Source organism: Ochlerotatus camptorhynchus, unplaced genomic scaffold, assembly GCF_037179485.1.
Source record: "Ochlerotatus camptorhynchus isolate MF236.1 unplaced genomic scaffold, CSIRO-AGI_Acam_v1.1 ptg000252l, whole genome shotgun sequence".
NCBI classification, from domain to species: domain Eukaryota; kingdom Metazoa; phylum Arthropoda; class Insecta; order Diptera; family Culicidae; genus Ochlerotatus; species Ochlerotatus camptorhynchus.
Genome location: NW_027040742.1, coordinates 65,984 through 78,425, shown reverse-complemented (window position 1 = coordinate 78,425; position 12,442 = coordinate 65,984). Strand labels below are relative to the sequence as shown.

Here is a 12,442-nt window from a genome sequence, read left to right as displayed (position 1 = left end):
TTTGATTCTAATGTAACTGTTGACGTAGTAAAAACACCGTTTTGATAGCTCCAATTGTGGCAGCTTCAAGCTGCAATTTTATTAAAGAGTTTGTTAAATTTATGTCGATAGAAAGAAATCTAAGTAACCTTACTTATTCGGTGTTTTCATCAAATTCTTCTCCGTGAAGTTTAATGAGCATCGATCTAACTGTCTAACTGTAATGATATACAATTTAGCACTTCGAGTACTAATTTTAGTAGTTTAAATTACCGTGTTGGCTGCTTAGACTAACTAGAATTTATTTTTGTTGAGGTTATCCAACTTTCCAATGATAAGCTAAAAGTAAAGCACACTATAAGCACTGGTTTAATTGCCGTTTTCTTACGTTTCCGTACCAATTAATACTCTTTTTCTTCTCAGATTAAGGAATTATACAGTAATTATTCGAGCTCACTATCTTCTTTACTAACTATTTATCAATTTACTTATTATTTTAATTAATTCATTTTTTCACATCTTCACTAACGCTATGGTTTGATCTTTTTATGATCTTTTTCCCTGATAGATTTCTTCTTCTTAAATTTCATCTGTTGCTGACACATGTCAAATATCCGTAGGACAGTCGGTATTGGGTGTCATCTCCACTACATCGTTGTGCCCAGGAAGTGTGGCAACATCCCCCCGCCCGTGGGATGACCCACTACCGGCCGGGTTAACTACATTTTCACCGTTGCCTCCTATCTTCACATCGAGTAGAGCCAGCTTAACAGCAGGCCTTGATAAGACTCCTCGGGATGTTTGAACCACTGCTTGCCGCACCTGCCCATCAATACCTCTCTTGACCTTGATTATCCGTCCTCGTTCCCAAGAACTCCGGATTGTCTCATTAACTAGCATCACGAGATCCCCAGGTTCGAGTGGTTTTACCTTTTCAAACCACTTGGTTCGTCTTGTTAGCATGGGTAAATACTCCGTCACCCACCTGCTCCAAAAACCATCGACTATATTCTGCGCAAGCACCCAGCTATCACGGAGACAAGCACCGCTGCCTATGGGTTCTACCGCTGGTTGTTTGATGCCCGTAGACCCATACAACAGGAAGTGGTTCGGTGTTAGAGATTCTTGATTGGCGTCTTCCAGAGGAACGTATGTAAGTGGACGGGAGTTTACTATCCCCTCGGCTTCCAACAATACCGTTTCTAAAACTTCATCACTCGGGTGTCTTGGATACTCTGCAATCGCCTTCATTGCCGTCTTCACTGCTCTAACCATACGCTCCCAGGGTCCACCCATATGGGGAGCCGCTGGAACGTTGTAATACCAGGTCGTATAGGTATTCGTGAAGGTCGCCGCACATTCTTCGCTTAACTGTTGTATTTTCTGCTTCTCTTCGTTCAACCGCCGACCCGCTCCATGGAAATTAGTACCGTTGTCTGTATATACTTCTTTGGGTGCCCCTCTTCTCGCCACAAATCGTCGAAAGGCCATAATGCAAGATTGGGAAGATAGGCTGTGAACCAATTCGAGGTGAACCGCCCTAACAGTCAGGCATGTGAATAAGGCCACCCATCTCTTCACCAGACTCCTTCCTACCTTCACCTCCAGTGGGCCGAAGTAATCCACACCTACAAACGTAAAGGCTCGTATAAATGGTGTCAAACGTACCTTGGGTAATGGTGCCATCATTGGTGGTTTCGGGGTAGCTCTGTTGATTTTGCATAATTGACAACTCCGAGAAACTAATTTAATCAACGAACGCAGCTGAGGGATATAGTATTGTTGCCTAATCTCGTTGCAGACAGTTTCGTTGTTGCCGTGCAAAAACCGACGATGGAAGCTGTCTACGAGCAAGAACGTCACGCGATGCTTATTTGGCAAAATTATAGGGTATTTTGTCTCATAAGATGCATAGGGTGCTGCTTCGATTCTGCTTTGTTGGCGGATAATCCCTTGCTCGTCCAAAAAGGGTGTAAGTCGGAATAACGGGCTGCACTTTGGAATCGTTGATGGGATACATCCCCCGCTCAAAATCGCTATCTCGTCGGTATAAACCTGTGCCTGTGTTTGCCGCCAGATAATGTTCTCCGCTTTCAGGATTTCACTACCTTGCAGAACTTTATCTTGTTTTGGGGAATGTTTTTTCCGCCAGATGGCCACTGCACGAAGGACGTAAGTCGTTGCTCGTACCATGCGATTCCAATTGGAGAAACGAGAAGTGTCAACTAAAGGATTGGTTGTTAAACAGTAGTGGTGTTGGAAAGCAGCGCGTAAGTCTTCACTGGTGGTCGGAAGGTTGCTTGTTCCCTCGGATGGCCACTTTTCATATGATTCCCATAGGAACGATGGTCCCCGGAACCACCTACTATTGGGATCGAAAGTTGGACTGAATCCCCATTTTGTGGCCTCATCTGCCACGTTCAGTTTCGACGGAACGTGTCTCCAGTCGGTAACGTGTGATATTGAAAGGATTTCACCCACTCGGTACGCCACGTACTGATGATATCGCCTGCTATCGGACCGGAGCCAGGACAAGACCGTTGACGAATCGGACCAATAGTAGCACTTTTCGATCGGAAGAGTTAGCGCCGACAATAGACTTTGCGATAAGCGGGTTCCAATTAACGCCGCTTGTAGCTCCAGACGGGGTATCGAAAGCGGTTTGAGAGGAGCTACTTTTGTTTTCGAACCAACTAATGCACACATTCTTTCTCCTTCGTACACCAGTCGTAGGTAAGCCACGCAGGCGTAGGAAGTTTCACTAGCGTCCACCAGCACATGCAATTGAAGTCCATGAATCGAGTTGGAATGTACGCCTTTGAAGAAACAGCGTGGCACTTTCACCTCCTCAAGAAAGCCGAGCAGTTCGATCCATCGGTGCCACTTTTCCAGCAAATGATTCGCGATAGGTTCGTCCCAGTTTGTGCCGGATCTCCAAATCTCCTGCATGAGGATTTTACCGTGGATGATATAGTGCGAAATAAATCCGAGTGGATCAAATAGCTTCATGACTGTCTGAAGGACCTGGCGTTTCGTTGGGGTACCACTGCTATAGGTGTTCGTAGCTGCAATCAGACTCTTCGTATCAAAGGTGAATACATCGGCAGCTGGTATCCAAGTCAAGCCGAGAACCCGTTCAATAACTTGTTTGTCCAAACGAAGTGGTTTGCTGGAGGAGCAATCTTGTTCACCAAGAGCTGAAAGTACTTGGGGCGAGTTTGATCGAAACTTACTTATTTCGAAGCCCCCAGCTGAATGGATCATTTTCACTTCCCGGATTAGATCTATCGCTTCTTCTTCAGTGTCAGTGCAATCCAGGAAATCATCCACGTAATGATTATCAGTGATCGCGTGGACCGCACGTGGATGGCTCTCCAAAAATTCCCGTGCGTTTTTGTTTTTAACAAATTGCGCTGAACAGGGTGAACATGTAGCTCCAAAGGTAGCCACGTCCATGACGTATACTTGTATAGGTTCCTCCGGGCTGTTCCTGAACAGGAATCTTATTTTGTCTTCTTCCTTGATCCACATCTGGTGAAACATTTCGACGATGTCTCCGCAGATTGCTATATCTTTCTCTCGGAACCGATGCAGGATATCTGGCAGGGACGTTAACAAGTCCGGTCCTTTGAACAGGAGATCATTGAGGCTTACTCCATCGACTTTAGCGGCTGCGTCCCAAATCAATCGAATTTTGCCAGGCTTTTTTTCGTTAGTAACCACTCCCAGTGGCAGATACCACACTCGCTGTTGGTTTGACTGTTCCAACTCTTCTGGTGACGCTTTGTGTGCATACTGTTTTGCTTCATATGCTTCGATTTGCTCCTTAACTTTCTGGTCCAGCTCTGGGTTTCGTGATAGTCGTTTTTCTAGAGAAATCAATCGCTTCGTAGCCATTGGTAGACTGTCAGGAAACGATGGATTGTCGGTTCGCCAAAGCAGACCCGTTTCAAAACGGTTTCCTTTTCGGATCGTCGTCTTCTCAAGGATTTCTAGTGCCCGTATATCATCATCTGCTATCAGCTTCCGAGTAATTGTACTCTCCTCGACCTCAAAGAACCTCTTCATCATATCGTGCAGTGTTTGGTTACTAACTGTCACGGTGTTGTGAAGATTCAGAGAATGAGGTATCGGCAAAGATTCATTTTCCGCTTTTCTTCCGTAAGCACACCACCCCAGTCTGGTTTTGACAGCCACCGGACCTTGGGAGTTACCTTCACGTAGTTTCAGCGTTGTTAGTAGTCGTACGTGTTCCAGTCCGATGATCATCCGTGGTGTAGCCTCCGAATAGCTTTCTATTGGAAGTCCCTTCAAGTATGGGTACTGTCTCACCAGAGCTTCGTAGTCGAACGATTGTGTTGGTAGCTGCAACTCGTTGACCGTTTGAACATTCCCGATGGTGTACCTTTTATTCAGTCCGTTTCCACAGATAGTAACTTCTACGCGCCTCGATTCTTTTTCCTCCCTGGTTATATTTCCCGTCCACGAAAGCCACAATGATGATAATGGACCTTCGATTCCCAGCTGCTGTGCGACTCCAACTTCGATTAGCGTTGAACTCGATCCCTCGTCCAGGAAGGCAAAAATATTGACCTGTTTTCCATTTCCAAAAATCGTTACTGGCAAATAACGGAAAAGAGCAAAAGATCTGTTGAAATGGTGGTTTTGATGTTCAATTCGACTCGCTGTGGTTGCGTTCATCCTGGATGTGGAAGGTGTATTTTGTTGTGGGTGCATTTTCCGGTCTGTGTGCAGCAGGTGATGGTGATGTATACGACAACCTTCCTTACCACACTCTTTATTTGAGCGACAGGGCCATTTCCGATGTGGTATCAGGCAAGTACGGCAGAGATTTTTCTGGCGAATGGCTTTCCAGCGACCATCGATATCCAATGCCTTAAACGCCCCACAATTAGCTATTTGATGACTGGCATTGTCGCAATACGTACAACCTTTGTTTAGTGTCGTTTTTTCATTACCGTTTGGCTCTTGTGTATCTATTGACCGGACAGGTGGTTCCTGTGCATGGACGAAGAGCTTTTCTTTATGCTTATCACTCCGGGAGGGTTTTGTGCTTGAGTGACTTACTTCAACATTAATCGATAGTTCGGATGCCAAGTTCACCAAACCGGTCATGAACGCATTGAATGTTACCAAGTTAACATTAGGAATAGCATTCTTAAAGCATCCCCACTGCATTTTTATTGAAGTAGGTAGCTTTTCCACCAGCTCTTGAAGCAGCAAGGGATTGGTAAGGTGGTACTGCTGATCTGAGATGACCAGGTGGTCGATGAGGTTCTGGACCGCTAAGCCAAAAGTCACAATCGAATTGAGATTATCGGCTTTTGGAGAGAGTGTGTTTCTAACTTTTTTCAGCAAGGAATTGATAAGTACCTCTGGCCTTCCGTACAGCTTTCGGAGCGTTTCTATTACGAACGGAACTGATGCAGGTAGCAGTAGCCTACTCCTAACCGATTCCAATGCGTTACCTCGTAAGCAACGTTGCAGTCTTGCCAGGTTTTCAGCGTCACTATAGCCGCAAACCTCAGTCGTATTTCTGAACGAACTGTAAAAGATGGGCCAATCTTCCGGATCTCCTGAAAACGTCGGAAGTTCTCGTGGCATGACCTGGCGTGCGGCCATCTGTGATGATGTGGGACCCACGTTCGTTGGTAGTGCTTGTTGACTTCCGTATCCAGGCTGATGACTGATGGGTTGCGTCATACCACTTGTTTGTGTCCATGTTGGAATGAATGCTTGACCCGATACGTTGGGAGGTGTTGATAAATTTAACTGGTTCGGTACCATCCACGGTAAAGTTGGAGGTAGTGGTTGTCCATATGGTAGCGATAACGGATGACTTCCTTGACTGCTTGGGACGAGACCTGCTGGTATACTAGGATCAGGCCTCATGTTAGAGGAGTGCGTGGATGTTGTATTGAGTACATGTGTGTAATCGGGCGCGATTCCACTTCCCCACGGTAGACTTGATACTGGGGGTATCACCGGTAATGGTGGCTGACTCGGTATAGTATACGGAACACTTGATGGCCATAATTGCCCTAACTGTACCGATGAGGGAGGGTTACTCAGACTGCTAGATATCTGCCCTGCTAGCACACTATGGGCAGGACCACTGGATGTAAACGCGAGCCTCGTGTTGGCTCGACGCGCATTATCCGGAGCTGTCACACTACCTAACGGGACTTGTGAATATATATATGGCTGTGTTGTGGTTTGTAGCATTCCATCGACTGACGACACATTGTCTTGCCCCGGAGCCGTAATGCACTGACCCGGTATAGGATTCGTTCCAGCAAGAGTTGTAGTGGCCGGCAAACCAACATATAGAGCTGTTTGTGTTGGCCACGCATAGACCTTTTCCGTTTGTCCCAGTGGATGGGAAGATATAGTAGTAGGGGAAATCAAATCATTTAACGGATTGCGACTAACTGTTACCGGGGTTGAAGTTTGCTGTGGTAGTCCCTCAGGAGTAATCTGTTCCGAACTCTTCAAAACCGACTGCGTTTTCGAAGTAGAAATCAATGATTTTTTCTCCTCTCGTTTCTGTCCAGCTGCTTCATCCAGAACTGCTGGAGTCTTACGAGAGCCAGCTTCAACTGGTTTGTAGGTGTCCTGCGATTTAGCTCCCTCAATTAGCCATTTTTCCAACCTTTCCCTTTTGGTCCCAGCGCTTACTCCACTCTTACAGCTCTTCTTGTCCTCTTCATCTCCTAGTTTCATCAACAGCTCGAATTTCGCATGCAGGTATTTTTCTTCTTCTTCAATCATCCGCATTTTCAGCCTTTTAGATTCTTCCAAGATGTCCAAGCACATCTGTATCCTCCTCGATCTCTTACTCGAAGCTGACGTGCTGCACGAAACTACTGATACGGCTGTAGCTCCATCCTCTTTCGGTTCGGACCTTACTTTCGGAATTGCTCCGGTATTCTTAGGATCAAGATGTGTTACCGCACTTGCTCCTGGCTCAGTCGACGGAACAATCGGCTCCGCTACTCGTGCTCGGCCCTCATCCGTACAACGTGAACACATCCACGACCGATTTGCATCACTTATGGAATCGGTAACACCAGCACAATCAAAGTGCTCCCATTCATCGCAGCCGTCACAGCAGACCATATTTGCCGCAGAATCTCGTCTGGAGCATTTACTACAAGAATGATTTTCGTTTGTATCCATCTCAAACGATACGGTTCTGAATCCGGTCTCACAATACTTCTGTGGACGAATAACTTGAAGATTGTTGACGTAGTAAAAACACCGTTTTGATAGCTCCAATTGTGGCAGCTTCAAGCTGCAATTTTATTAAAGAGTTTGTTAAATTTATGTCGATAGAAAGAAATCTAAGTAACCTTACTTATTCGGTGTTTTCATCAAATTCTTCTCCGTGAAGTTTAATGAGCATCGATCTAACTGTCTAACTGTAATGATATACAATTTAGCACTTCGAGTACTAATTTTAGTAGTTTAAATTACCGTGTTGGCTGCTTAGACTAACTAGAATTTATTTTTGTTGAGGTTATCCAACTTTCCAATGATAAGCTAAAAGTAAAGCACACTATAAGCACTGGTTTAATTGCCGTTTTCTTACGTTTCCGTACCAATTAATACTCTTTTTCTTCTCAGATTAAGGAATTATACAGTAATTATTCGAGCTCACTATCTTCTTTACTAACTATTTATCAATTTACTTATTATTTTAATTAATTCATTTTTTCACATCTTCACTAACGCTATGGTTTGATCTTTTTATGATCTTTTTCCCTGATAGATTTCTTCTTCTTAAATTTCATCTGTTGCTGACACATGTCAAATATCCGTAGGACAGTCGGTATTGGGTGTCATCTCCACTACATCGTTGTGCCCAGGAAGTGTGGCAACAGTAACGTTTGAGGCTAATGTATTTTTATGTACTTGGACGTCACTTTGAAGCCTGAATACATTAAGGGTACGGCAATACACATTAAAAATTTAATGTTTTGAAGATGTCTGCTGATGTTTCCTACATTACAATTTCTATTCGATGATTAATAGATTCCATTGGATTATCACTTAAAAACTATGACTGCGATATGGAATGACTTCTATCGTAATTTCACATACTTAGTACTTGATAATACTTTGGTTCGACCGTGGTTAGCGATAGATAAGATGTATATGAATATTGTCTGATATATTTCATGGTGAAAAACTGGTGATATGTAATGGGTGGGAACAGACATCTAGAAACTAATGGAAAATCATCTAAGTTTTCACTACACACTAAGTTTTTTTTACAGTATACTGTAATTTTTTACCGAATATGGAACAGCTGAACATTCGGTAATCGATTTGGTAATTTTTTGGATTTACAATTCATTAGGTAAATTTGTCTTACCTCTTGAGCTGTCAAAAGTTACTGACCTGGACTGTGAATAATACTGAATGATTGGTAAAGTTTACAATAGCGTTCAGTAATGTTTTAACCGAAATATCTGTAAATTATTTTCCATTGTGGTTATATAAATTGCAATTTAATCAGCTTTAATTAACAAACTGTTTGTTCCATTAAAATATATGTTATTGCATTTTCCCTGGTATTTTGAACAACACAGCAAAATTTGCGACGCCAAGAAAAGGATTCTTCAGGTCCAGATCCAGGGAATCTAAACCAGGTTATCGACGGCAACATGCAGTTGAGGGAAACATCAGGTCACCTTAAGTCCAAGGATCGAATTTAAAGTAAAATAATTCTCCTCTCCATATGTTCAGCAGACTATAGCAAAATGCTTACTTTTCGAAACAACACTCCACTCGAAATACCGACAAAGGATGTTTTTGACAGTATGACATTTACAAATCTGTTTTGTAATATTTACAAGAATCTGGTGCTTTACTACCATTTGTTTTTGTAAAAGACTAGTTTTACAGTACGTTCGCCACTTTTTTTTACAGTATAATAGAATTGCAGCCATTTACAGTTTAGATCAGTAATTTTTATTTACAGTTTTCGGTAATTTTCGGAGAGTACGTAAATTCAGTATTATTTATTGCTGAAAGTTTGTAAAACGATATATTTTGCAAACCTTTCGGTACAAAATATATTTTACAGAAACTATTCAGAAAAAATAGTACCATAGAGGTAACTCTAAGCAAGGTTGCAAAGACTTATTTCAGCTAAAACAATGTTTTTCTAAATTATGAAATAATTAGATGCCATGATCAAATTTTGAATTGGTAGGATACAAGAAGAGGTTGCAAAGCATGTGTTTGACATATTAAACCTGTTTATTTCACTTCATGAGAGTCACAATCAGCGATTTTTCACAAACTCACTCACTCACTCACTCACTCACTCAGCGATCAGCAAATCGCTGATAGTGACTCATATAAAGCAAAATTTACAGGTTTTATGTTTCCAACGCATACTTTGTAACCTCTTCTTGTAAGTTACAAGTAAAACATGCCATCATACCATCTTTTGGTTTTATTATTCCGAAAAACATTATTTTAGCTGAAATGAGTCTTTGCAACCTTGACTCTAAGACCACTGGGTCGCGAAGAAAATCATTATTATTTTTGGCTCACTCAGTACCAGAACAACGGTCCCAAGCAGTTCCAAGCTATTTCACTCACCCCTGCATGTTCTGCATGAATCCACACACCCCTGATGTTATCTGTCAAACTTTTATAGCGAATCAAAACAAACATAGTGTAGTAATAGAATTTCAACTAGAATAGGGTACGTTAATCGTTTGCTTGGGACCAATAGGCTACTAAAGTGGTGAGCCAATTTAAAATCGTTAGTTTCGTATTGATTGTTGATAGTACCGAATAGACCGAATACCACAGACGACGTAATGTTTCTATTACACGGAAAGACGAAACAACTCAAAATTAAGTCTTTTGTACTCATCTTGACAACTAAGTGCAACCAGTCAAAATTGAGTTCTTTGCGAAGTATTCAATTTTGAGTATTTTGCAAAAACTTCATGTTGAGTGAAATGTAACTGTTTCATGAAGAGCGAATGTTGGATAAAAATTACTTAAAATCGAGTATTGAATTAGAAAATATTGAATAAAAATTGGATTGTTCGTTTTTTCTTCAACGTTTAAATTAACCATTGCAAATCAGTCATACTAGTTCAATTTATTTTTATAAACACTCATACAATTTAAAATTATTAAAACAAAACCTTGGTGAGAATGGTACTCCCTGTTGCTGCATATTTCACACTTCTTTGCTGCAAACTCGATGTACTTTCCATATTCCGATAAATCCAATAGGCCGTTGTATTAAGCTTGCATCAGTCGGGGCACCAGTCCAGTGTTAGAATCTAGAAATGAGTTTAACTTTAGATGTTTGTACTGCAAAATTCAATCAACTATCCACCTACTCTTAGCTCTCTTAGCATGTGAGATGCTCCCAATCTTCAGCATTCCCTCGCCGATCACGCTGGCAAATGTGTTCGGAATACTTAACGCGAATACTGGACTAGCTACGCATGCCCACGTACACGGGAAACTTCCATCTTCAGATCCGGACACCATCTATATCTCTTGAGATCCTAGGAATTAAAAATTTCAATATATGTATGTATTTTTTTTTTTAACTTTCCGTATGGGAGATGTAAACTTACCACATTTAATAGTCCGTTATTAAATTAATCAAATTTTTTCGAACAACATTCACTAAATTGATTTTTTGCTTTCGCCAGGCGCCAAAAAAGGCAAAATGCATATGGCGCACGCTGCGATTTTTCATCCAAATCCAAGTGCAATCGCAACACTTGATTTTGGATACTTTCATAGTGAAGAAAACGAAACAACTCAAAATCGAGATAAAAAGTTCGCAAAAATATGAACTCTCTCAAGACTACTGTTTGAGTACAATTAACGAAGCGTAAGAGTTATCGTTGTACTTCAAGATTAAGTTTAAAGTAATCATCAATGAGAACAAAATTGTACGCAAAACAGTAGTGATAGAGAAGTACTTACATAGAGGTAACAGTAAATCGGCTATAAGTCAGCCTAAACCCAAGCTACAGAAATGAAATTTTGCACAAAACCGCCTGAAGTATCCTTGAATCAAATGACACCAGTCTCCAGAATAGTATTTTTAGATTTTTCACAAAAATATGCAAACAAAACTTCGTATACATTTTTGACGATTTTTCTCCCCATTGGGCAGCATACAGTAAATCGGCTATAAGTCAGCCTAAACCCAAGCTACAGAAATGAAATTTTGCACACAATCGCCTGAAGTATCCTTGAATCAAATGACACGAGTCTCCAGAATAGTATTTTTGATTTTTCACAAAAATATGCAAATAAAACTTCGTATACATTTTTGACGATTTTTCTCCCCATTGGGCAGCATACAGTAAATCGGCTATAAGTCAGCCTAAACCCAAGCTACAGAAGTAAAATTTTGCACAAAACCGCCTGAAGTATCCTTGAATCAAATGACAGAATAGTATTTTTAGATTTTTCACAAAAATATGCAAACAAAACTTCGTATACATTTTTGATGGTGAGGCGTGATTTCCAGGAGGCTTTTTGGGTATCTTTGCGGGGGAAAAGGTTCTTTTTACTACCATACCAAGGGAGACTGCGAAGTTTACGCATCGTAGTCGTTATCGTTCGATACGGCATGCATGTAGGTGTTCGGGGTATCATCCAAACTCTTTCTGAGATAGTATAACCATCCGGGATGCTGTTCGTTTTTAGTATTTGTTTATTAGTGAATGTATAAAAATAGTTCCATAAGAGATCGTGATGTCGGATAAGCGGGGGGGATACTGTACGACTAACAATGCATTCCTTTATTTTTTAAAGTTATTTGTTTACGCCCACCGTGTCAGCCACTAATTTTGTTTGCTGTTGTTTTCAATCTCAAATGTAGACGGCGCACCACCAGCCACGATTTTTTTGTGGTTCGGTTTTTGGTGGTTAACTTGATGCAAACCACCTGCTGGTGTCATTATTTTTTATGAGTGAGCTTTTATTCGCGAGAAATCGATGGCTAAAGCCATTGTTTACACATACAATTACCCCGCTTTGAAATGTTGGCACTGAATGGATAATTTATGTTGGGAGTGACAAGTTGACAAATTAACAACGTCAATCGGATTCATGTCGATGTTGTTCATTTGTCAAATTGTAACTCCCAACACAGCTTACCCATTTTTGGGTAGGTTCAGTTTTGACCGATCTGGATGGATTCTACCCAAATGTGGGTAGTTTTGAAATAGCGTGCAGATTTGGGTTAGCCAACACTCAACAAAGATGGATTAAAATTTAATCCATTTTCGGTTACGTAATGTCGAGGGGTTTTTACCGAGGTTTCTATTTAGCTTGATCGGTAATTGGGTTCTTTAAGCGTATTGAGGAAAATACATAATCGTAATCTGCATTAAAAATGGAACCCAAACCCAAAATTTCATCAATTTTGGTACACTGG

The 12,442-nt window shown here is 41.4% G+C and overlaps 1 protein-coding gene across 1 annotated transcript; it reads right to left on the bottom strand.

Moving 5' to 3' along the window:
- Positions 1-585: 585 nt before the first annotated feature.
- LOC135704957 (uncharacterized) lies at positions 586-4,050 on the bottom strand. The gene has a single exon (XM_065226494.1). The coding sequence runs from the start codon at positions 4,048-4,050 to the stop codon at positions 586-588; it is 3,465 nt and encodes a 1,154-aa protein (XP_065082566.1).
- Positions 4,051-12,442: the final 8,392 nt, after the last annotated feature.